At 69.5% G+C, this 23,929-nt stretch overlaps 4 protein-coding genes across 4 annotated transcripts; all 4 read left to right on the top strand.

Annotated features, from left to right (window-relative positions):
- The first annotated feature begins 1,899 nt into the window (after positions 1-1,899).
- LOC121099563 (tubulin alpha-1B chain-like) lies at positions 1,900-6,367 on the top strand. Its single transcript, XM_040618693.1, is given in 5 exon segments — positions 1,900-2,032; positions 3,645-3,770; positions 3,772-3,868; positions 3,993-4,141; positions 5,183-6,367. Coding segments are annotated over 5 exon segments (1,356 nt in total). The 5' UTR covers positions 1,900-2,029; the 3' UTR covers positions 6,164-6,367.
- A 637-nt stretch (positions 6,368-7,004) lies between these two features.
- Positions 7,005-13,707, top strand: LMBR1L (limb development membrane protein 1 like). Its single transcript, XM_040577869.1, has 17 exons — positions 7,005-7,172; positions 8,661-8,745; positions 9,035-9,071; positions 9,230-9,369; positions 9,462-9,565; positions 9,641-9,767; positions 9,877-9,945; positions 10,186-10,250; positions 10,402-10,477; positions 10,601-10,684; positions 10,896-10,972; positions 11,762-11,848; positions 11,944-12,017; positions 12,117-12,207; positions 12,473-12,539; positions 12,640-12,801; positions 12,890-13,707. The coding sequence occupies exons 1-17, from the start codon at positions 7,101-7,103 to the stop codon at positions 13,072-13,074; spliced, it is 1,602 nt and encodes a 533-aa protein (XP_040433803.1). The 5' UTR covers positions 7,005-7,100; the 3' UTR covers positions 13,075-13,707.
- Positions 13,708-15,721: 2,014 nt separating this feature from the next.
- DHH (desert hedgehog signaling molecule) lies at positions 15,722-21,094 on the top strand. Its single transcript, XM_040618717.1, has 3 exons — positions 15,722-16,226; positions 18,416-18,677; positions 19,677-21,094. Exons 1-3 carry the CDS (start codon positions 15,915-15,917, stop codon positions 20,342-20,344), a joined length of 1,242 nt encoding a protein of 413 aa, XP_040474651.1. The 5' UTR covers positions 15,722-15,914; the 3' UTR covers positions 20,345-21,094.
- Positions 21,095-22,124: 1,030 nt separating this feature from the next.
- On the top strand, positions 22,125-23,929 carry RHEBL1 (RHEB like 1). Its single transcript, XM_040618912.1, has 8 exons — positions 22,125-22,197; positions 22,644-22,715; positions 22,980-23,047; positions 23,162-23,241; positions 23,354-23,410; positions 23,504-23,551; positions 23,642-23,726; positions 23,819-23,929. Exons 1-8 carry the CDS (start codon positions 22,146-22,148, stop codon positions 23,906-23,908), a joined length of 552 nt encoding a protein of 183 aa, XP_040474846.1. The 5' UTR covers positions 22,125-22,145; the 3' UTR covers positions 23,909-23,929.

The raw sequence follows: 23,929 nt of genomic DNA on the forward strand, positions 1-23,929 counted from the left end.
GGGAGGGGAAGTGGTAGCAGCGCCCCCCCCCCCAGCTCCGCCTGGGGGGAGCCAGACCCGCTGTCCCCCCCCCTCGCTACTCCCCTGTGACTCCAGGCAGGGATAAATAACGAAGGGGAAGTTGAACAGGGAGTGAAACTCGAGCGGGTGCTGCAGCGGTGGGGGGGGGGGGGGGGGAGACGACACACCGCACCCTGCGACCCCCCCACCCCCACCCCGCCTGCCACAACACCAGCAACACCAGCTCCCAGTATGGCGATGAGCAGCACTGGGAGCGGCTTTTCCCTGCCAAAGGCTGGTGGCCACCTTGGCATCGCTGAGGATCTCAGGTGGTCTCGAGGGCTTAAGCCGCCCCCCCTCCCCCCCTAGAAAAAAATTGAGGAGGGGGGGGTCCTCGGTGGTAGCGGGCAAGGAAACGAGGTGGCCGGTGGCCACCACGCAGCGGCCATGCGGCGGCCAGGCGAGGCAAAATGGCGGGGAGCCACGTCACCCGCTGCAATGCAGCTGCGGCGGCTGCGCCTGCCACCCTAGGGTGGGCCAGGCTGGGGGGGGGGGGGGGGGGGCTGGGGGGGGGTCAGGGGCACATAGAACTGGAGGGGGGGGGGCACTGGCAGTACCCGCTGCCGAAGGGGCCGCTGGGTTGTCCGCAAAGGTCTGGGCGCAACAGGAAGGCGGATTATTGGGAGCAAATAGCTCTGAGGATTAAAGGGGGGGGGGTGGGGTTGTGCTGGCCCCCCCCCCAAAGCCCCCAGTGCTGGGGTCCCCATGGCCTCGCAGCCCGGCAGGGAGCTACGCCGAGACCCCAACTCATCCTGTATTTTATAGACATGGGGGTGGTCCCCATAGTGGGTGAGGGGGGTCGCACCCAGCCGGGGGGGGGGGGTGGGGTGTCACATAGGGAGACGGGGTCACTGTGCTGCAGATTCAGCTGAGACAAAGCCCACTGCGGTGAGGGGGGGGTCTGCCCCCCCCACCCCCAGTGGTGATCCAGTGGGGTCCCAGTGCTTGGTGCCCCCCCGCCCTGGCAGGATTTTGGGGCTGAGAGGGGCCACCTGAAGATGAGCTGGGGGGGGGGGGGCAGCCTGGGGGGCAGACGGACCGGGAGGATGCTGGGGGGGGGGGGGGGGGGGGGTCCCCAGGCTGCAGATGGGCTGGGGGGGGGGGGACTGGGGTGCAGATGGGCCGGGAGGATGCTGGGGGGGGTCCCCAGGCTGCAGATGGGCTGGGGGGGACACTGGGGTGCAGATGGGCCGGGAGGATGCTGGGGGGGGTCCCCCAGGCTGCAGATGGGCTGGGGGGGGGGGCTGGGGTGCAGATGGGCCGGGAGGATGCTGGGGGGGGGTCCCCAGGCTGCAGATGGGCTGGGGGGGGGACACTGGGGTGCAGATGGGCAGGGGCGGTCGGTGCAGATGGGGCGGGGGGGGGGTGGTGGTGTCCGGGAGGCCGGAGAAGCCGATTAACAGCCTCGGGATGCCGGGGGGAGTGGGGGGGGGGGGGGGGGGGGGCGGGGAGGGCGCGGCAGCACGTGCCGCTCCCCCTCCATGTCGCAGTTTTCTTCTGCAGCGGAACCGCACCGGGCGGGGGGGGGCGGGAGTGGCCGTGCCCCCCCCCCCCCCCCCCCCGCCGCGGCAAACGCGGCGGGGGGGGGGGGGGGGGCACATTGAGGAGCGCCCGGGCAGGGTGGTGGTATCAGACCCCCGCTGCTCCCCCCCTCCCATGCAAGGAGGGAGCCCTTCGTACCCCCCCCCCAATACGGGCGCTGCCCCCCGCGCCGTGGGGGGGGGCCCCCAAAGCCCCGCAGAGCCCGCCCGATAGCAGCGGGGGGGGGGGGAAGAGGCGTGGCGCGCCACGCGTCGCAGCCAATCAGCGGTGATAGAGCATGGACGGGCGGGCGCGTCAGCCAATAGAGAGGGAGCGTGGGCGCTGGCCCGCCCCCCGGGCCGGTATATAGGGGGGCGCCCGGGGGCGGCTGCAGGCTGGTACTTGCGTCGATTCCTAGCTTGTCGGGACGAGTAACCGAGCTGCAACCATGGTAAGGGGGGGGGGGGCGCATTGTAAAATTGGGAAGGGGGCGCTGCAAAATTAGGGGGGCATTGCAAAATAGGGGGGTGCTGGGAGCGGGGTGGGCGGGGGGGAGGAAGAGCTGGGGGGTTGTGGAGGACCTGGGTGGGGGGGAGATAGGCTGCCGGGGGGGGGGAGGGGGGAAGCGGAGTGGGGGGGTAATAGGGTAGAGCGGGGATTGGGGGGGGGGGGAAGTGCAGATGGGGCTGGGGGGGGCGCGGGGGGGGCGCAGAGCAGAGGCTGGGGGGAGTGGGGGGTAAAGAGGCAGCTGCGGGGGTAGCCCTTGCTAAATAGAGCACCTGGGGGGGGGGGGGCAATATACGGCCCCGCTTGGGGGGCAGCACGTGGTCCCGGGTGTCCCCCCACCCCCCGGCGGGGGGCGGGGCTCTGGCCCGCTTTTGGCGCCCAGCCCCGACCGTTACCCTTCCCGCGCGCGGGAAAGCGAGGAGCGGGGGCACAGCCCCACCTCCCCTCCTGGGGGCATAGCCCAACCCCCACCCCGCAGTACCAGCCCCCCACAGATCAAGCCCCCAACCCCCCTTCACCCCGCCCCCCCCCAGCGCCCCGCTTCGCTCCTGCTCCCCACCCGAGACCGGCTCCGTGGGGCTAATCCTGCTCCGTGGATGCTGTGGACCCCCCATCCCCCCCCATAGCGCCCCACTTTGCTCCTGCCACCCACCCGAGACCTGCTCCTGGGATGCTGCGGTTCTTCCCCGCTCCCCCTTTCCCCCCCCCCGCCCATAGCGCCCCGCTTTGCTCCTGCAGCCCACCCGAGACCAGCCAGCTCCGTGGATGCTGCGGACCCCCCCGCTCCCCCTTCCCCTCCCCCCCCCCCCCCCATAGCGCCTCACTTTGCGCCTACCACCCATCCGAGATCGGCTCCGTGGGGCTAATCCTGCTCCGTGGATGCTGCGGACCCCCCCATAGCGCCCCGCTTTGCTCCTGCCACCCACGCGAGACCTGCTCCGTGGGGTTAATCCTGCTCCCTGGCTGCTGCAGACCCCCCCCCGCCCCCCCCATCCCCCCCGGGGCGGGAGGAATGTGCGGGAGCAGGTGCTGCGGTGCAGGGTGCGGCTGGGAATGTGCTGCATCCGGGGGTGACACACACAAGGGACCCCCCCCCGCCCTTCCCATCCCCCAGCCCAAAGGGAGGGAGGGGGGGGGGTGACGCCATCAGCCCCCCCCCCCCACCCTCCCCCGGTGATTTTTGGGTCGGGTGGTGCAGTCACGTCCCTGCTGCTGTGCCTGGTGCTTCCTCCTCTTCCTTCTCCTGCAGCGCAGGCTGGCCCTGCCCCTGTTGTGGGGCGGCAAAATGTCCTCCCAGCGCCATTTGGAAGCAGATGGAGGGCAGCTGTGGGGTGACATGTGTCATGTCCCCCCCCCCCCCCCCCCCCCAGCTCCGCTCTGTCCCCCAAATGTCCCCCCACCCCACCCCCCCAGCCCCTAGGGCAAGCTTAGCTCCTGTGCTGCCCCACCACCACTCAAGCCAAGCCACAGCACAACCCATGGTAGGGTGGGGGGCTCCAAGGAGCCTTAGCCCACCCACCCACCCTGTGTATCATCTCCCCCCCCCCCCCCCCCAGCGCGAGTGCATCTCCATCCATGTGGGCCAAGCGGGCGTGCAGATCGGCAACGCCTGCTGGGAGCTGTACTGCCTGGAGCACGGCATCCAGCCCGACGGGCAGATGCCCAGCGACAAGACCATCGGCGGGGGGGGACGACTCCTTCAACACCTTCTTCAGCGAGACGGGGGCCGGCAAGCACGTGCCCCGCGCCGTCTTCGTGGACCTGGAGCCCACGGTGATCGGTGAGTGGCGGCAGGGATGCGGGGGGGGCTGCCCCGCTGCGAGCGGGCTGCTGATGCTGGGGTGGGGGCGGCTGTCCCAGTGTGAGCGGGGCGCTGACGGCGGGAAGGGGGGCTGTCCCCGCAGATGAGGTGCGCACCGGGACGTACCGGCAGCTCTTCCACCCCGAGCAGCTGATCACGGGCAAGGAGGATGCGGCCAACAACTACGCCCGTGGGCACTACACCATCGGGAAGGAGATCATCGACCTGGTCCTCGACCGCATCCGCAAGCTGGTGAGCATCCCTGGGGGGCTGGCCGGTGGCACCCCTCCCCCCGGGACTGGGGACAAAGGGGAGCCCCGTGTTCCTGGGGGGGTGCTCAGCAGGTCCTTCTCAGCCCATCAGCACTTTGTGGGGCTGCCCTGGGGTGGGGGTGACGGGTCTGGGCTGTCCCCAGTGCCCACACAGGACCGCAGCCCTGTCCCAGCCCCGCCGTGGGTTGGGAAGCCCCTGGCCTGGGGCAGGCAGGGGGTGACACAGCCCCAGTCTGGCTGCTGGCGCAGCACTGGTTTGACTGGTGCAGCTGCCCCAGCTCTTGGCATCCGCAAGCTGGTGGGTGCGAAGTCTGGGTGATACCTGTGCCCCCCAAAATCCTTTAGGGAACCCTCTGATGGGACATGGGTGATAACAAGGAGCCAGGCTGTGCCCCCCATGGCCTGGGTGCAGATTGTGGCACCCTGCACCATGCCTGGATCCAACGAGTAGAGATCAGGATCAGCCCCTTCCCCTCTTCCCGGGCAGAATCCCCTTCCTCAGGACTGGAAACCCACCGCAGCTCCGAGCCCAGGATACGCACCAGGAGCATGGGGGGAGGCTGGGGCTGTTCTGCCCTTGGGAAAAACCTTATTTTATCCCTTTTTGCGGGTCATGTGAGGTCTCTCCTTGATCTGGACTCTGATCCTTCTTGACCAAGTGCTTACGAGGAGCTGCGTTAACTCCTGCTGCACCAGCTCCTGTGCAATTTCCTCTTCCCCAAACCAGGCTGACTGGGTTGTGCTGGGCACCAGTGCTGCAAGCGGCACCTCCCAGAGCAGGAACTAGCCAAGTGTCCCCCAATCCCTGTGGGGGAAAAAGCCCCATTCCCAAACGTTGGTCATGCTGGTGCTTGCGGAGCTGGGGCACTTGGGCTGGTACCTGCCCCTGTCAGTGTCCCCAGATGGGTGTCCCCAAAGGCCTGAGATCCTGGGGTGAATATTTGTTCTTCCTGAGTAACTCGATAGCAGCTTAAAGACAATTATTGATGGATTGGTCCTGTTGTTTCTTCCCTCTCTCCAGGCTGACCAGTGCACGGGGCTGCAGGGCTTCCTGGTCTTCCACAGCTTTGGGGGTGGCACCGGCTCCGGCTTCACCTCCCTGCTCATGGAACGCCTCTCCGTCGACTACGGCAAGAAGTCCAAGCTGGAGTTCTCCATCTACCCGGCCCCACAAGTCTCCACGGCCGTGGTGGAGCCCTACAACTCCATCCTCACCACCCACACCACCCTGGAGCACTCCGACTGCGCCTTCATGGTGGACAACGAGGCCATCTACGACATCTGCCGCCGCAACCTGGACATCGAGAGGCCCACCTACACCAACCTCAACCGCCTCATCAGCCAGATTGTGTCATCCATCACGGCCTCGCTGCGCTTTGATGGTGCCCTGAACGTCGACCTGACGGAATTCCAGACCAACCTGGTGCCCTACCCCCGCATCCACTTCCCGCTGGCCACCTACGCCCCCGTCATCTCGGCCGAGAAGGCTTACCACGAGCAGCTCTCGGTGGCCGAGATCACCAACGCCTGCTTCGAGCCCGCCAACCAGATGGTGAAGTGCGACCCGCGGCACGGCAAGTACATGGCGTGCTGCCTGCTGTACCGCGGGGACGTGGTGCCCAAGGATGTCAACGCCGCCATCGCCACCATCAAGACCAAGCGTAGCATCCAGTTCGTGGACTGGTGCCCTACCGGCTTCAAGGTGGGCATCAATTACCAGCCGCCCACGGTGGTCCCCGGGGGGGACCTGGCCAAGGTGCAGCGCGCCGTCTGCATGCTGAGCAACACGACGGCCATCGCCGAGGCGTGGGCGCGCCTGGACCACAAGTTTGACCTGATGTACGCCAAGCGGGCGTTCGTGCACTGGTACGTGGGGGAGGGCATGGAGGAGGGGGAGTTCTCGGAGGCCCGGGAGGACATGGCTGCCCTGGAGAAGGATTACGAGGAGGTGGGGGTGGATTCAGTGGAGGGGGAGGGAGAAGAGGAAGGGGAGGAATACTAAGCACTGGATTCCTTCTGTCGCTGTAGCATGTCCACAAATGTCTGCTTCAAACACTTCGGCTTTCTTGTGCACTGGGGGGGGGTTCAGCCCCGTGGGCCTGGCTGGAGGGACGCGCTGCTCTGGCTGGGCTGGTGCTCTCTGATGTGATCATGTCGGTTTTCCATGTGTCTGTACCATGTCTGTGAATAAAAGGCTTTAAGAGAAGCTGCCACCGTGTCTGATACAAACCCTCTGTGTCGGTGCCGGGGCCGCCTGGCCCCATCCCATGGGAACAGACTGGCCCTATTGTCTGTGCCCAGTGACACGGCCACGATGGCAGTGCTCCTGGTGGGAGCTGGCTCTGCCCAGCACTCCCCCTGGGCACTTGGGGGGATGGTGATGGCCCCCATCCCTGGGGTGGGGTGTGTGTGTGGGGGGGGGGCTCTGCCAGGGCACCTGGGGTGCTGCTGCTCTGTTGGGACCCTCGAGCTGTCCCGGGTTAAGCTGTAGGCCCCGGGGGGGGGGAGGGGCGCTGCTGTGCTCGGTCGTCCCAGCTCGGGGCATCTTGCCTCGCCCCCGCCGGGGATTAACCCCCCGGGATTAGCTCCTGGGCCGGGGATTAATCCTGTCCCTGCTTCTAATCCTGCTTCAGCCCCCGTGGGAGCGGTGGGCGGGAGCGCTGCGGCGCCATTGGCCTATCACAGCGCTCTGCGTCGCCCTCCACCAATGAGCGGCGCTTCATTCACACCCCGCAGCCAATGAGCGGGGGAGGCGGCGCCCTTTCATGCCCCGGCGGTGCGGATACATTGTAGCGGGTAGCATCCGCCAGGGGCGGGGCTGGCGGCGGGGGGCGGGGCTACGGGCGGCCTTGGCCTTGAACCGGCGGGGCTCGGCGCTTCCCCCGGCAGTACCGGCCCGGCAGCCCCGGCCCGCGCAGCCCGGCCATGCTGGCAGCAGCATGGCCCCTCTGGAGCAGGACGTGCTGGCCGTGCGGGAACAGCTCTTCCACGAGAGGGTCCGCGAGTCTATCGTGAGTACGGGGGGTGGGGCGGTGGGAGGGTCCCGGTGTGGTGGGAAGCGATGGGCTGGGGGCCTGCACGCACCCCCCACACCCCCCCATGCAAGGGCTGGGATCTCCTGGGGTAGCTCTGTGGGTGCTGCTGTGCCCCCCACGCCCGGCCCTTATCAGTGCCAGAGCTGCGGCAGGTGGCTGTGTGCCCCACAGATAGCGGGGTCCCGGGGCTGAGCCGTGCTGACCCCTTTGTTGGGGCTGGCCCAGCCCCTGCGCTGTCTTGACTACCCCCCCCCCCCCAGCATTGGGGTCCCACCGTGCCAGACCCCCAGGGCTGGGCCCTGTTTGCCCTAGTGAAAAGCCCCTGGGTGAGCAGGATGGTGCTGGGTGCTGGGGTGTCAGAGCGGGGCCAGACCCGTGTCAGGCTCCTGTCCCTGCTTCTCTGGTCCCACTCTGCCGGCCAGGGCACCCACTGCCACAGGCTCAGGGATAGGGACAACCCTACCTGTGCATCCCGGTCCTGGCATCTCCCATGGGCTCTTCGGGATGCTGCGTGCAGGGTGGCCAAGTGGGCTGTGACCAGCAGTGCCGGGGCCACCTTGCCACAACCCAGTTTGGTGCTAGAGCCCAGCACCTCTGCCCTGGAGGTCCCCAGCCCACCACCATGACCCATCCTGGCGAGATTCTGACTCAGCACAGCCAGTGCGGAGCTCCCTCAGCCTGACTTCCCTGAGTGTGGGAGGTGTTGGGGGGTCCCCTGGCCAGGCTGGGGGGGGTACAGCCCGTGGCAGGAGGGGACCTGTGGCCTGAGACCCTCTGCTGGGCAGAGGCAGGAATGGAAGGACCTGCTGGGCACTGCCCCTCTGGGGGTCCGGAGCTCCCTGCCACCCCACCCAGCAGATCCTGGGGACCCCCAGCCAGCCGAGCCCCCCAGGCTGGGCAGCGGGGAGGTGACGCGGCTGCTCCGCTCCGCCTGTGCCAAGGTGGCGGGTTTGGGTGACCTTTCCCCATCCTGCCGCGTACCCGGTGGGATGAAAGGTCACCGTGTTCCTCGAACGTCGCCTGCTCCGGCTGGACCGCGGCGTGCTGGCGGGGGTGGGAGGGACACCGTGGGTGGCCTTGACACCCAGCTCAAGGCTGTTCCCGTGGCTCTGCTGGGTGCTGCTGCCAGCGAGGCAAGGGCTGAAGGCCGAGCAGTGCGGGAGTATCCCAGGGGATCAAAGCTTCCAGCTCTGCCAGCATTGGCTGACCCGGAGCTGCTGGGTGGGCACCCTCTGCGGTGTCAGTCCCCCTGGTCCTGTGGCAGCACATAGGCACCCATGGGTGAGCCCTGGGTGCAACCCCTGTGTACAGGCAGGGCCGAGCACACCTACGGAACGTAACCAGGACCAGGAGTGGAAAAACAAATAGGGTGGAACTGGCAGGCTGCAGGGCTGGGGGCATTGCCCAGGGTAGGAGCGCTGCCCTCTGAGCCTGCTTGTGCTGCCCGTGCTCCTCTGCCTGCAGATCTGCACCCTGCTCTTCGCCAGCCTCTACATCCTCTGCCACTTCATCATAACCCACTTCAAGAAGCACACGGACTTTGCAGCAGGTAGGAGGAGGGTGAGAGCTGCCGGAGCCGGGTGGCCGTTGGCAGCCACATCCAGCCTCCCTGGGGCTTGTTCCTCCATCGCTTTCGGCTCCCACCGCAGCCTGGGTTGCTGGGGCATCGGTCGCTGCAGGGCATCTCCCCAGCTGCTGCGAGAGGGGAGCCCAGACCCCCTAAGAGTGGTTCTGCAGCATTTGGAGTGAGGGGAGGTTTGGGAATGGGCAGGGAGCGATGCTCCGGGCAGCTCTGCCTCCCCCAGCCCCGTTGGTTTGGGTTTTTTCCCCCCCCGCAGCACATGATGATGAGGATGCTGCTGTCAACAGGATTGCGTAAGTTCCTGCCCGTCCTGCTCCCTGCCTGCGGTGTCCCCCCAGCCCACAGGGACCCGTGACCCTGGTGACCAGAGACCCGTGACCCTGGTGGCCACAGGCAGGGTGGGGGTCCCGTGGGGGCCCAGACCCAGACCTGACACCCATCCCTCCTGCAGACTGGGGCTGTGCACCTTCACCCTGGCCGTGGCACTGGGTGCTGTCCTCCTGCTGCCCTTCTCCATCATCAGCAACGAGGTGCTGCTCTCCTTTCCCCAGAACTATTACATCCAGTGGCTGAACGGGTCCCTCGTCCACGGTGGGTGCAGGGGGCGACCCTGGGGTGCCCTGAGGGCTGTGGGTCAGCGTTGCCCCCCCAGAAGCTCACCCCATGCCATCCCCCCTCTCCAGGCCTCTGGAATTTGATCTTTCTCTTCTCCAATCTGTCCCTGGTCTTCCTCATGCCCTTCGCTTACTTCTTCACTGAGTCGGAGGGCTTTGCGGGGTCCAAGAAGGTAGGTGGCCCTGGGGGTGTCACCCCCTGTCCCTACCCCCCTGTCCCTGGCACCCCGCTAACCCTGCTCCTACAGGGCATCATGGCCAGGGTGTACGAGACGTCGGTGGTGCTGCTGCTGCTGACGCTGCTGGTGCTGGGCATGGTGTGGGTGGCCTCCGCCATCGTTGGAAACGACGCGGCCAGCCGCCAGTCACTCTACGGTGGGTGCTGCTGGGGCGCACTGGGGCTCTCCTGGCACTGGCAGGGCAGGATTAGACCCTGGGGCTGAAAGGGAGCAGTGCTGCTGGTCTGACCATGCTGTCTCCACAGACCTCTGGGAATACTACCTGCCCTACCTCTACTCCTGCATCTCGCTCTTTGGCGTGCTGCTTCTGCTGCGTAAGTCATGGGACATTCCCCCAGGGTGTCCCAGCCCCGTGGCCCATCCTGCGCTGGGGTGCGCGTCCCCCGGGGGTGCTCAGCTGGGAGCAGGGGGCTGCTCCCTGCAAATGGTGCTGGGGTCTGGAGGGGTCGCGGTGCAGGGTTGAGACCCCCAGCCCCTATCCAGGACCCTTCTGGGGGCACAGGGAGGGGTAGGATGTTGGGGTACCCCCTGCTCAGCCTCTCCTTCCCCCGCAGTGTGCACCCCCTTCGGCCTCTCCACCATGTTCACCGTTACCGGGAAGCTGCTGGTGAAACCTCGGGTAAGGTGTCCCCCACCGGTCCCACTGCCCCAGCCTGGATGGTTGCTGTCCCCGAGGCCACCTGGTCTCCCATCCCTGGGCACAGGGTGTCTTTTGCGTGTGTGTTCCCCCCCCGCATTTACGCTCACGGGCTCCCCCCCCATCCCCCCAGCTCCTGGAGGACCTGGATGAGCAGTTGAGCTGTGCGAGGCTCGAGGAAGCCGCCGTATCCCGCAGAATCTCCTCCGGTGGGTGCCCGGCACGGCCACTAGCCAGGAGTGGGGGGGCTCGGGGTGGACGGGGGGCCCCTCTGCCCCCCCCTGTTGGAGCCCTCAGCCTCCGTGAGCCCCTCGGCATCTCCTCCCTGGCAGGCAGAGCTTCCTGCTGGCTGAACTTGAACGTGGAGCTGCTGCGGGAGCAATTCTTTGCCATCCGGAGCAAGAGGAGGAAGCTGGGTGAGGAGCCTTGGGGGGGGGAGCAAGCCCAGCAGGACGCCTGGGTTCTCTCCAGCTTGGCACTGGGACCACTGGTTCCGTAGGAGGGTGGGTGTGAAAAGGGGGCGGGGGCTGTAACCCCCTGTCCTGCCACCACAAGGGCTACCTCCATCCCCTGCTCTGGGGTGGGGGCTCGTGCCCCCCTCTCACCCAGGCATGGCTTTCCCCGCAGAGCTGCGGCACCGAGCATCACCCTGGCAGAGGAACCTGGGCTACCCCCTGGCCATGCTGGGCCTCCTGGCGCTGACAGTGAGTGTCCCTGCGCTCCTGGGGGGGCTGGGGTGCATCCCTGAGCTCCCGGGAGGGCTGGGGCTCGTCCCTGGACTCCTGGGGGTCTGGGGCTCGTCCCTGGGCTCCCGGGGGGGGGGGCTGGAGTGCATCCCTGGGCTCCCTGGGGGGGGCTGGGGCTCGTCCCTGGGCTCCCGGGGGGGGACTGGGGTGGATCCCTGGGCTCCCTGGGGGGGGGCTGGGGCTCGTCCCTGGGCTCCCGGAGGGGACTGGGGTGGATCCCTGGGCTCCCTGGGGAGGGCTGGGGGCTTGTCCCTGGGCTCCCGGGGCGGGGGGGGGGGGGCTGGAGTGCATCCCTGGACTCCCAGAGGGGGCTGGGGCTCGTCCCTGGGCTCCCGGGGGGGGCTGGGGTGAATCCCTGGGCTCCCTGGGGGGGGCTGGGGCTCGTCCCTGGGCTCCCGGGGGGGCTGGGGTGAATCCCTGGGCTCCCTGGGGGGGGCTGGGGCTCGTCCCTGGGCTCCCGGGGGGGCTGGGGTGAATCCCTGGGCTCCCGGGGGGGACTGGGGTGGATTCCTGGGCTCCCTGGGGGGGCTGGGGCTCGTCCCTGGGCTCCCGGGGGGGGGGGGAGCTGGAGTGCATCCCTGGCTCCCAGAGGGGGCTGGGGTGAATCCCTGGGCTCCCGGGGGGGCTGGGGTGAATCCCTGGGCTCCCGGGGGGGGGCTGGGGCTTGTCCCTGGACCTCTGGGGGGGCTGGGGCTCGTCCCTGTGCGGTCCCCCCTGCTGCCCTCACCGCCTCCCTGCTCCTCCCAGGGCATCTCCGTGCTCATCGTCTGCTTCCACGTCCTGGAGCTGCTGCTGGACGATGCCGCGATGCCACGGGGGCATCCAGGTACCCGGGTGGGGGGACAGGACAACGAGGGGTCGCGTCCCACGCTGGCCTGGGGACCACTCCTCCCTCAACGTGCCCCCCCCTCCTCCTCCTCTCCCGGCAGGACGCCTGTCTGGGCCAGGTCTCCTTCTCCATCTTCGGTTCCTTCGGAGCTGCCCTGCAGGTTGTCCTCATCTTGTATCCTTCAGGCGGGCACTCGTGTCCCCAACGTTGTCCCCAGGGCCACCCCCCACCCCCAGCCCCCCTCCCCGTTCTCCTCCTTAACACCCCTCGCAGCTACCTGATGGTCTCCTCCGTCGTGGGCTTCTACAGCTCCCCCCTCTTCACCCGGCTGCTCCCTGAGCGGCAGGACACCCCCCTCACCAAGGTGGGAGCACTGGGCTGGGGGGCTCCTGGGACCCCTCAGGGTGCGGGACCCCCGGTCCCCACATGGTTGTGTGTGTCCCTGTGCACTGTGTGGGGTCCCCGTGCAAGGGGACCACGCGTCCCCCCCACCTCTGGCACAACCTCAGGCACTGGCAGGACCCTGGTGGGTTTCTGGCACTGGAGAGCCCCTTCCCCAGCCTGAAGGGGGGGGGGGCAGGCCCTGCAGTAGTGCCGACCCCCCCAAACTCTCCCTCCTGCCCCGCCAGATCATTGGGAACTGCGTCTCCTTGCTGGTGCTCAGCTCAGCCCTCCCAGTCTTCTCCAGGACGCTGGGTGAGTCCCGGAGGGGGGGAACTAGGGTGACCCCAGGACTGGGGTGACCCCAGGATTGGGGTGCTCTGACCAGACACACACCCCCCCCCCCCCATCACAGGGATCACCCGTTTTGACCTCCTGGGGGATTTTGGCCGCTACAACTGGTTGGGGAACTTCTACATCGTCTTCCTCTACAACATGGGCTTCGCGGGGCTCACCACCCTGTGCCTGGTGAAGAGGGTCTCCTGGGGGGTCCAGGCCGAGCTCATCCGCGCCCTCGGTGAGGAGGGGGACATGGGGACACGGGGACAGGCACGGGGGTGCCGGCTGTCCCCCCCCTCAGGCTCTCACACTCTCCCTCTGCCCAGGTCTGCACAAGCTGCCGCTGCCCGTGACGCGCTCTCCCCCCCCTCGGCAAGCCCCGCTAGGGCTGGGGGGCAGCGACGTGGCCCCTCCTCGCCGTGGTGGCCCCCAAGGTGGCCACCAGCCACAGAGCCAGCCCGGGTGGCCACTGGGTGCTTCAGGGACATTGGAGCCCCTCAGGGAGAGCTGAGACCCCGCGGGGGGTCCTGTCCCCCCCCCCCCAGTGCTATCTCAGCCTGTTGCGCTACTGAGCCTTGGCCTTGAGCCGTGTCCCCATCACAGCCCCCACCCTGGGGTGTAGGGTCCCCCCGGGGGCTGTGCTGGCTGCAGCCCCCCCCCCCCCCATTTACATACCTCATACAAGAGCATCTGGGTCCCCCCTTCCCAACCCCCCCTCCCCATTTACATACCTCAGTCTCCCCATTCCCACCCCCACCCCCCATTTACATACCTCATGCAAGAGCATCTGGGTCCCCCATTCCCACCCCCCCCACCCCCCCCCACCCCCGATGCTGCTCCCTGAGCTGCACTTGGGTTTTATTGTCCCCCCCCCACCCCGGGAACGGTCACGACACTACAGTGGGGGCTCCGTGCCCCCCGCAGTCACTCCACACCCCATCCCTGTGTCAGCCCTGGGGCTCCTGGGGGGCACTGGTTGTCCCACAGCCTTTGGGGTCCCCAAGGGAGAAGCAGGGATGGAGGGTTGGGGGGCCCTGGAGATGAGCACCCCCCCTCTACGGCAGCTTGGTGTGACAGGTCCGTTGGGTCTCTGTTACCACAGAACTTGTTTAGAGCAATAAACAATCTCTTTTTTATATAAAAATACCTGAATCTTGGGGGGGTTATTCCCCCCGAAGGCAGGCCCGAGGTGTGGGGGGGGTCGCAATCCTGCCCCCCTCCCTCCTCCGTCCCCAGGGGCCATAATTAACCTTCTTCCTGGCTGGGACTAATGAGCTTCTTCCAGGAAGGGCTGAGGGACCCCAGGAGTGTTGGGGGGCAGGCGGGGGGGCTGCACCGCCCCCAGTGAGGGGCACGGGGGGGGGGGGGGGGGGCTTCAGCCCCTGGGGAAGGGGGGAACCTGTGGCCAGGGCGGAAACTGCCCCGGGAACCGGCCCCCCACCCATCCTGCCCCGGCTGGGGCTGAGCCAGGCTGCCCCCCCCCTATGGCGGGGGGGGGGGGGCCCGGGCCCCCCCCCCCCCCCCCCCCCCCGGCCGGGGCCGAGCAGGAAGCGCAGGAAGCCTGGTTTATATTGCAGGAAATGAGGCCATCGGTGCCCGCGATTTCCCCGCGACCTGCTCCCCTCCCAGTCACCCCGGGCTGGCACCGGGGCTGGGAGAGGGGGCGTGGGGGGGGCGACACCCCTCCACACACACCCCCGATCCGCTCCCAACCCTACGCCACCCCTCTGCTGTCTCCTGCCCTCGCTGGGGCACTCAGCACCCTTGGGTGCTTCGTCGGGAGTTGTGGGGGTGCTGGGGGAGGGCACAGTGTCAGCCCCGGGGGGGGCCCGGTCCTGGGGTGCCCGGTCCTGGTGGCGCCCCTGTCCCCAGGGGACCCCTGTCCCAGCCTCGGGGGGGTGCCTCGGTCCTGGTGGCACCTGGGGGACCCCGGTCCCAGCCCCGGGGGGGTGCCCCGGTCCTGTTGGCGCCCCGACTGTCCCCAGCCCCAGCCCCGGGGGGGTGCCCCTGTCCTGATGGCACCCCTGTCCCCGGGGGTCTCCGGTCCCAGCCCCAGGGAGGTGCCCCGGTCCTGGTGGCACCCCTGTCCCCGCTCCCAGTCCTGGACGGCCCCCCCGGTCCTGGTGGCGCCCCTATTCCCGGTGGTCCCCGGTCCCCGGGGTGCCGCTGTCCCGGGGCGCGGGGGGGCCGTTCGGGGCAGGGCAGCGCGGCGGGGCCCCGGCGGGGGCGGCCCCGGGGGATGTGGCCGCCGCTGCCGCCGCTCCCGGGGGGCCGGGTCCGAGGCGGGGCCCGGCGGGGCTGCCCAGTACCGGAGCTGAGCGGCCGCAGGTGGGGGCAGCCCGGGCGGGGGCGGCTGCGGGCAGCGCACGGTGCCGACCGGGCACCCCGGGGGGCCCACACCGGGGGCTGGGCCAGGAGCGGGTACCGGTACCGGGGGTCGGACCGAACAGAGGGACCCGGGGTAGCGCCAGGAAGCGGGGCCCGGGAGCGGGGTTGTTCCTGGGGACGGAGCAGGTGCCGGTACCGGCGGCACAGCGGTAGGATAACGGGAATCCCCGGTGCCAGGGGCAGCGGAAGGAAAAAAGGAGCCCGGACCGGGGCCGGCGCCAGGAGGGAGGGGGGTCCCCGGTCCCGAGAGGCGGTGACAGGAGAGAGGAGAGGTCTCGGGACCAGAAGAGCGGCATTAGGACCGGAATAAGGGGTCTCCGGTACCGGAGCGCGTTGCGGGGAGCCGGGGAGAGGAACCGGTACCGGAGCGCAGGGTTCAGACGCGGAGGCGGGGCGGGCTCGGGGTCAGGTCCCGGTCCCGGAGCCGGGTCAGTGCCGGGAGGCGGGTCCCGGGTCCCGGTGCAGGGGCAGTGCTGGGAGGCGGGTACCTGTTCCCGGTGCCGGGAAAGCGCCAGGAACCGGCTGCCCGGTGCCAGTCCCGGAGAAGCGCCGGGAGCGGGTAGCCGGTGCCCGGTGGCGGTGGGAGGGCTTTCCCCGAGGCTCGGGCTGTGTCGAGGGTCCCCGGTGTCGGGGGTGCAGCGCCAGGCAAGGGGGTGCCGAGCCCGTGGGCGCAGAGCCGGCGGCGGGGGGGGCGCCGTCCCGGTGCCCGGGCGCTGCGCTCCGAGTGGGTGGCGGCACCGGCGGGGGGGGGGGCGGGGGGGTGGTCAGTCGTCCCGGGCGGCCGCGGATCCCGCAGCGGCGACGGGACCGTGGGTGTGAGAAGGAAACGGCGCCGACCCGCCCCTGGCACCGCGACCCTCTAAAAGCCTCGGTGCCGCCGCACCGGGACCATGCCCGCCCCGGCCGCCCGTGCCCCCGGCGACTGAGCGGGGCCCGCGGAGGCAGCGGGGCCCGGCCACCGGGATGCCCCGGCGGAACCCGCTCGCCCTCGGCCTGCTCGGCCTCGCCGCTTGCCTGCTGGCCGCCCCGGTGCTGGGCTGCGGGCCTGGCCGGGGCCCGGTGGGGCGGCGGCGGCTGGGGCGGCGGCAGCTCTCGCCGCTGCTTTACAAGCAGTTCGTGCCCAACGTGCCCGAGCAGACGCTGGGGGCGAGCGGGAAGGCGGAGGGCAAAGTGCTGCGGGGCTCGGAGCGCTTCAGGGACCTGGTGCCCAACTACAACCCCGACATCATCTTCAAGGACGAGGAGAACACGGGGGCGGACCGGCTCATGACCGAGGTGGGGGCTGCGCCCGGCCCGGCCTCGCTCCCAGGGGCACGGGCACGCGGGGGCGGCGGGGGGGGTGGGGGTGGGGGGGGTGGGCGGGAGCGCAGTGACTCTCCCCGGGGCGCATTGAACCTTCCCCGGGCGGCACCGACCCTCTCCGGGGAGCACGGAACCTTCCCGGGTGGCACCGACCCTTCCTGGGGCACAGCGACCCTTCCCGGGGGGCACGGACCCCCCCCGAGGGGCACGGACCCTTCCTGGGGCGCACTGACCCTCCCCGGGGGGCACCGACCTTCCCCGGGGGGCGCACGGACCCTTTCCGGGGGGCACGGACCTTCCCCGGGCGCACGGAGCCTCCCGGGGCGCCGGGGCCCCCCCCCCCCGGTGCCTCGCCCCGGTTCCCGGCCCTTGGCGGCAGCACCGGAGCCCCGGGACGGGGCGGTCACGCCGCGTGGGGGCATTAGGGACCCGCCGTCGAGGATTCACGGGGCGGGGGGCGGCCGCTGACAGGGGCACGGGGGACCGGGGCGGGACAGCGGGGAGGGGGCGGCCCCAGCACCCGTGTCCCCGGGGTGGGGTATCCGGGGCGGCGGGAGGCCGAGTCGCTTCGCTCCCCCGCCGGGATGCTCGCGGTTGCCATGGCGAGGGGCGGCTGCGCGGTTGCCACGGCGACGGGGGATGCTGCGAGTGGTCCAGGAGGCGCCGGCGGCTCCCGCGGGCCGGGGCGGCGGGGGGCGGCGGGGCCGGGGCGGCGGGGGCCGCGGGCGCGGAGCCGGCCCGGGGTGCGGGCGGCTGAAAGGGCCCTTTGTGGCCGTGCCGGCATTCCCGGGGCCTGAGGTCAGCGCCGGGCTGGAAGGCGCCTATTGTCGCCGGGCCGGGCCGGGCCGGGCCGGGTACATTCCTGCCCCCCCGCCGCTGCCGCCCCCCCGGGCCGGGCCGCCCCGGGCCCGCTCCCCGCACTCCAGCCCCCGCGGCCCCACGCTCCCGGGAGCGGCTTTGTTGGACGGGGGAGCGGAGGGCACCGGGGCACGGGGGGACGCTGTGACCTCACCGGCTGCCCGGGGGAGGAGGGACCGGGGGCAGCTCCCAGCCCTGCACCCCACGTCGGTGCTGCCGCTGCTAATGGGAACCCCAAAATCAGCCAGCACCCCCCTCGGCTCTCAGCACTGGAGTCCCAGGACCCCGCTTTGCTGCCCCCCAGACCCGGCTCCCCACCTTGCCGGTGCTGAGCCCCCCCCCCCGCGGTGCCACTCGGGGACTCAGCTGTAGTTCAGGGTCAGCTGTACCCCCAGCTCTGCCCCACAGCCCCCCCGCCGGGTTAATCAGTCATGGTCGTGGCCGTGGGGAAGGTGACACCGTCCCGGTCCCCTGCCCGTTCTGCCTGGCCGCCCGCACTGAGGGGCGGCTCCACCACGGGACCCCGGGGCACGTTAACGTTCAACCTGTGCCCAGGCGGGGCGGGGGCAGCTCAGCCGGGCTCTGCACCAGGGGGGGACACCCCATCTGCCCCCGCCCCAGCAGCCCCTTTGGGCTCCCCCCAAGCCCCATGCAGGCCCAGTGTCCATCTGTGCACAAGACCACTGGGGAGGGGACTGGGGTCCCCCGGGGACAGGGGCACCACCAGGACCGGGGCACCCCAGGACTGGGCTCCCCCGGGAGCTAGCGCTGTGCCCTTGGACTGGGGACCCCCGGGGATAGGATTGTCACCAGGATCAGGGCACCCCCCGGGGCTGGAACCTGGGGACAGGGGTGCCACCAGGACCGGGGCACTCTGGGGACCAGGATCCCCTGGGGCTTGGACTGGGGTCCCTGGGGACAGGGGCACAACCAGGACTGGGGGGGCCATCCGGGGCTGGGACCAGAGTTCCCCGGGGACAGGGGCACCACCAGGACTGGGGCACCCCAGGACTGGGATCCCCCCGGGGCTGGGACCAGGGTCCCCCGGGGACAAGAGCACAACCAGGACTGGGGGGGCCATCCTGGACTGAGACCAGGGTCCCCTGGGGACAGGGGTGCCACCAGGACTGGGGCACCCCCCCGTTGGGGGCTGGGACCGGGATCCCCTGGGAACAGGGATGACACCAGGACTGGGGTCCCCCACGGCTGGGGGCTGGGACCGGGGTCCCCTGGGGACAGGGGTACCACCAGGACTGGGGCACCCCCTTGGTTGGGGGTGACACCGGTGCCGGTCCCCTCCCCAGCGCTGCAAGGAGCGGGTGAACTCGCTGGCCATTGCGGTGATGAACATGTGGCCGGGGGTGAAGCTGCGGGTGACGGAGGGCTGGGACGAGGACGGCCACCACCTCCCTGACTCGCTGCACTACGAGGGCCGGGCGCTGGACATCACCACCTCGGACCGTGACCGCCACAAGTACGGCATGCTGGCCCGCCTGGCCGTGGAGGCCGGCTTCGACTGGGTCTACTACGAGTCCAAGGCGCACATCCACGTCTCTGTCAAAGCAGGTACCACGCACCGGGGGGCTGCTGCCAGGGCAGGGGGCTGCAAAACCCATAAACATCCCAGCTCACAGCCCTGCAGCCCCCTCTACTCCTGTAGCATCCCATCCCACAGCCCCCTTTGCTCCCATAGCATCCCAGACCACAGCCCTGCAGCCCCCTCTGCTCCCGTAACCGTCCCAGCCCCCAGCCCCATCAGCTCCTGTAACCGTCCCAGCCCACAGCCCCCTCTGCTCCCATAGCATCCCAGCCCACAGCCCCCTCAGCTCCTGTAACCATCCCAGCCCACAGCCCCCTCCACTCCCATAGCATCCCAGCCCATAGCCCCTTCTGCTCCCATAAGCATCCCAGCCCAGCCCCCCGCAGCCCCCTCCACTCCCGTAGCATCCCAGCCCTGCAGCCCCCTCTGCTCCTGTAGCTTCCCAGCCCACAGCCCTGCAGCCCCCTCCACACCCCTTTGGCTTCCCAGATCCACGTGGGATGCAGCCCTGCTCCGGCCGGTGTCTGGCCCCAGTGGGTTCAGCCCATGTTTGCCCCCAGCCCAGTTCCCCCCAGACTTTCCAGACACCAAACTGGGGAAAAAACCCACTTTTTCCTCCACATTTTGCCCAGCCGGAGCCACTTTTACGGTTCAGCTCACGGTGTGGAGCACGGGGAGGGTTGTGGCCCCCACCTCGCAGCCCCCAGCCCCATAGCCGCTCCGTCCAGCAGCCCCCGGCCAGCCCAAAAGTGGCAATCGACAGAAAGTGAAAGTGGCCGTAAATGTCACCGTCCCCAGCCCTGAACAAACTGAACAAAGGGCGTCAGTGCGGGGTGGACAAAGGGGCCCTGCAGCACCCGGCCTCCCCAGGAGCCACGCACAGGAACTGGTGGGGGGGGGGGGGGAGGGCTTTGGAAAATACCGGCTTTGTTCCGGGGGTGGTTTGGGGGCTTGGGTGGGGGGGTGGATCCATTTGGGGGTGACAGGCAGGGCCAGGGGACCCACAACTTTCTCCATCTACCCAGATAACTCTCTGGCTGTCCGCACCGGCGGCTGCTTCCCCGGCCACGCCACCGTGATGCTGCAGAGCGGCGAGCGCCGGGGTCTGGCTGACCTGCGCCGGGGTGACTGGGTGCTGGGTGCAGAGCCGGGTGGGCGCCTGGTACCCACCGAGGTGCTGCTCTTCCTTGACCGTGACCTTAGTCAACGCGCATCCTTCGTGGCCATCGAGACGGCCAGCCCGGCACGCCGGTTGCTCCTTACTCCATCCCACCTGGTCTTCGCGGCTCGGGGGGTGGCCAACGGCACCGGTGCTTTCTTGCCCGTCTTCGCCCGCCGTGTGCGACCGGGTGATGCGGTGCTGGCCCACGGGGCTGGCGGGCAAGGGCTACGCCCCGCACGGGTGCTACGGGTGTCACGGGAGGATGGGGTGGGGGTCTTTGCCCCCCTCACCTCCCACGGGACCTTGTTGGTCAATGGGGTGCTGGCATCCTGCTACGCCGTCTTGGAAAGCCACCGCTGGGCTCACCGCGCTTTCGCTCCCCTCCGTCTCTTCCATGGGCTCCTCTCGCTGCTGCCGGTCCGCGCTGATGCAGGCAACGGGACGGCACCGGAGGCGGGCATGCACTGGTACTCCCGCCTGCTCTACCGGCTGGCTGGGGGGGTGCTGGGCCACGAGGCCCTGCAGGTGTAGGGGTCCCCAGCCCCCCCAGCCACCGCACTGCAGATCATGCCACACACTGGAAGCCAGGGGTTCCAGCCCTGGGCCCCCCATGGACCCAGGGAGGAGGGACAGGGGCACCCTGGCCCTGCAGGGCTCAGCGCTGCCTGGGGACGTGGGGGTGGTGGGGACAGGGGTCCCTGGGATGGGTGTTGCGGGGTGGCCCAGGGGACCTGGGTGCAGCTCCCTCCTGTGCCCCAGAGCCCCCCCCTGCAGCACTGCTGGGTGCCTGGCCGGACCCCCGCGCCCCGGACCCCCAGGTGCTCCCCCTGTATTTATTGCTTTATTAACCGCTGGGGCTGGGGTTGCTGCCTGTCGAGCCGAGCCTGGGTACCCTCGGACCCTGCCCCGGGGCCAAATCCAGCCCTGGGGATGCTGAATGAGCCCAACACTGAGCATCTGGCAGCAGTTCTTGGGTCTGTCCCTCTGTCACCCGTGGTGTCCCTGTCCCCGGCACCCTGCGCCAGGTCCGGCTTTAACCATGCTAACTGCTAACCCGCCCTGCTTGAGAGTTTTATTTTTCTATTTATAAATGATAATATAAATGTTCCCCCTGCCTGCCCGCCCGCCCTGGCAGCGGGGCCCACCCTGTGGGGCAGGGGGCCAGCCTGCTTTTAACCACTTCTGTTTAAAAAAAAAAAGAAAAAAAAAGAAAAAAAAAGAAATACTACTATTTAATTGTTTGGGTAAATAAAGAGACTCTATGGCCCTACGGAAGCTGTGGCTGGGAGCGGGGGCTGATCAAAGGTGTCCTAGGGGGGCTGGGAAGCTGGGGGCTCCTGGGGGGCTGGGCATACTGGGGGCTGGTCATACCGGGGTCTGGGGTACCCTTGGGGGTGCTGGGGTCTCTGTGGATGGGAATCCCGGGGAGCTGTGGGTCTCTTGGGGGGCCGTGAAGTCCCTGTGGCTGGGCATACTGGAGTCTGGGGTCCCCTTGGGGGTACTGGGGTCCCTGTGGCTGGGAATCCCGGGGCCTAGGGGGTCCCTGTGGCTGGGCATCTTGGGGTTCTGAGGGTCCTTGGGTCTGGGCATCCCAGGGGGCTGTGGGTCCTTTGGGGGGCTGGGTATCCCAGGGGCTGGTGGGGTCCCTGTGGCTGGGCATACCGGGGGGCTGGGGATGCCTGAAGTTCTGGGGGTGCCATGGGGCTGGGGTACCCCTGGGGGAACTAACTGAGGGTCCTTTGGGGGGCTGGGGGTCCCTGGGGCTGGGCATATCAGGGGGCTGTGGATACCTGAGGTTCTGAGGGTGCCATGGGGCTGGGGTACCCCTGGGGGAACTAACTGAGGGTCCTTTGGGGGGCTGGGGGTCCCTGGGGCTGAGCATCTCGGGGGGCTGTGGGTCCCGTGCAGGGCTGGGCATGCCGGGGGGCTGGGGGTGGCTGGGCTTCTGGGGGTCCCTCGGGATCCCTAGGGCCGGGATCTCGGGGGGCAGGAGGTGGGTGCGGGTGCTCCCGAGGGTCCCGGGGCGGGGGCAGGAGGCGGGCGCTCCCCCCAACCACCCGCTCAGCTGTGCGGCCACCACGTGGCCCCCGGCCATTCCCTCCGTTTTCATGAATGGAACCCCGGCGGCCAGCGCGCCTGCGCCGCGTCTTAGCCCCGCCCCCGGCTCCGCGGCGTGACCAATGAGAGCGGGCGGGCGGGCGGTGTTGTGGTCACGTGAGCCGCCCGGTGTAGTGGCGGCGGCACCGCCCCCCCCGGCGCAGCGGGCGGTTTATAGCGCCGTGTGCCGCGCCCGCCCGCACCGCCCCCCCCCCCCCCCCCCGTGGCGTGGGCCATGCCACTGGTGCGCCACTGGAAAGTGCTCATCCTCGGGTACCGCGCCGTGGGTCAGTGCCGGGGGGGGTGGTTCTCGCGGTGGGGCAGCGTGGGAAGGGGCCGTGCCCTCTGCCCCATGTGGCTTTGGGGGGAGGGGGCTGCCCCCCCCCCTCCCCCCCCCTCTCCCGACCCGGGCCCCTCGTGGGTGCTTCCCGCCGCTGTGGGCTTAGCACAGGGGGTCCCCAGCCCAGGTGGGGTCTGTGGGGTCGTGCTCATCCTGGACCCCCCCACCCCCCCACCCCCCCTCGGAGCCCCCATCACCGTGGGGCCGTGCCCCCTGGAACGACCCCCGGGGGTGGGGGCTGGGTGCAGGGGCAGCGAGCCGGTTCCTCTCCCTCCATTGGGCCCATTCCCCTACCCCGAGGTGATGCTGCCCCCCCCTCCTCCCCCAGCGCTGTGCTGCCCCTCTCCCCCTTCCCCCCCCCCCCATCCCTGTACTTCCCCCCCCCTCCTCCAGGGAAAACCTCCCTGGCTCACCAGTTCGTGGAGGGGAAGTTCGTGGAGTGCTACGAGCCCACGGTGGAGAGCAGTAAGTCCCACGCCGTGGGTGGGTGTGAGTGGGGGGGCTGGGAGGTAGGTGGGGGGGGGGTGGGGGCGAAGCTGCCTGCCCGGGGTCCCCCTTCCTACAGCTTCCATGGGACCACGAGTGAGGACAGACATATCCCCACTTCAGGGCTGTACCCCAAAACCTTGTGCTGGGGGGGGGCTGAGGCACCCCTGGGGGGGTGGGGGTATGGGGGGGGGTGTCCCGGGGGTCCCAGGCAGCCCCATTAACCTGGTGTCACCTCTACAGCCTACAACAAGATGGTGGTGGTGGGCAAGGATGAGTTCCAGCTCCAGCTGGTGGACACGGCTGGGCAGGTAACACCAAGGGCAGGTCCTGGGGTGGGGTGGGGGGGCTGGAGGAAGGGGGGGAGGGGGGCGAGGGGCTGCTGGCCCCAGAGCCCCCCCCGGCACCGGTCCTGCCCTCCCCAGGACGAATACACCATCCTGCCCCACTCCTTTGTCATCAGCATCCACGGCTACGTCCTGTACTCGGTGACATCCCTGCGGAGGTGAGGGGTTCTCGGGGCTGGGGAGGGGTCCCTGGGGGGGGGGGACGGACCCTCACCCTGATGGGGAGTGGGCAGTGCCCAGACACCCCCCCCCCCCCAATTCTCCCCACAGCTTCCAGGTGGTGAAGACCCTTCACAACAAGCTGTACGAGAGCCGGGGGAAGACACAGTAGGTGCTGTCCCCCCCTGGGGAGGGGGGTGCCCGGGGTGTGTGTGTGTGTGTGTGGGGGCACCCAGACCCTCACCCACCCTGTGGCCACAGCATGCCCGTGGTGCTGGTGGGCAACAAGGCGGACTTGTCCCTGCAGAGGTAAGGAGGGTTCTGGGGGTGCTGTGTCCCCCCCTCCCCAAATTTCCCTAAGGACCCGGGGGGTCCATCCTGCCTGTCCTCTGTCTCCAGCCGGGAGGTGAAGACGGATGAAGGGAAGAAGCTGGCGGGGTCGTGGGGGGCCATCTTCCTCGAGTCCTCGGCCAAGGAGAACCAGGTGTGGGGCAGGGTGATGTACCACCCCCCCTCACCCCCCCCAGAGGTGGGAGCGAGGCCCCCCCCAGGCTGCTGACATCCCCTTGTCCTCAGGTGACCCAGGCGATCTTCACAAAGATCATCGAGGAGATCGACCGGGTGGACAATTCCTACGGGAGATCCACCGGCTGCTGCCTGATGTGAGCCCGGGATGGGGCAGCCCCC

Source organism: Falco naumanni, chromosome 20, assembly GCF_017639655.2.
Source record: "Falco naumanni isolate bFalNau1 chromosome 20, bFalNau1.pat, whole genome shotgun sequence".
NCBI classification, from domain to species: Eukaryota; Metazoa; Chordata; class Aves; order Falconiformes; family Falconidae; genus Falco; species Falco naumanni.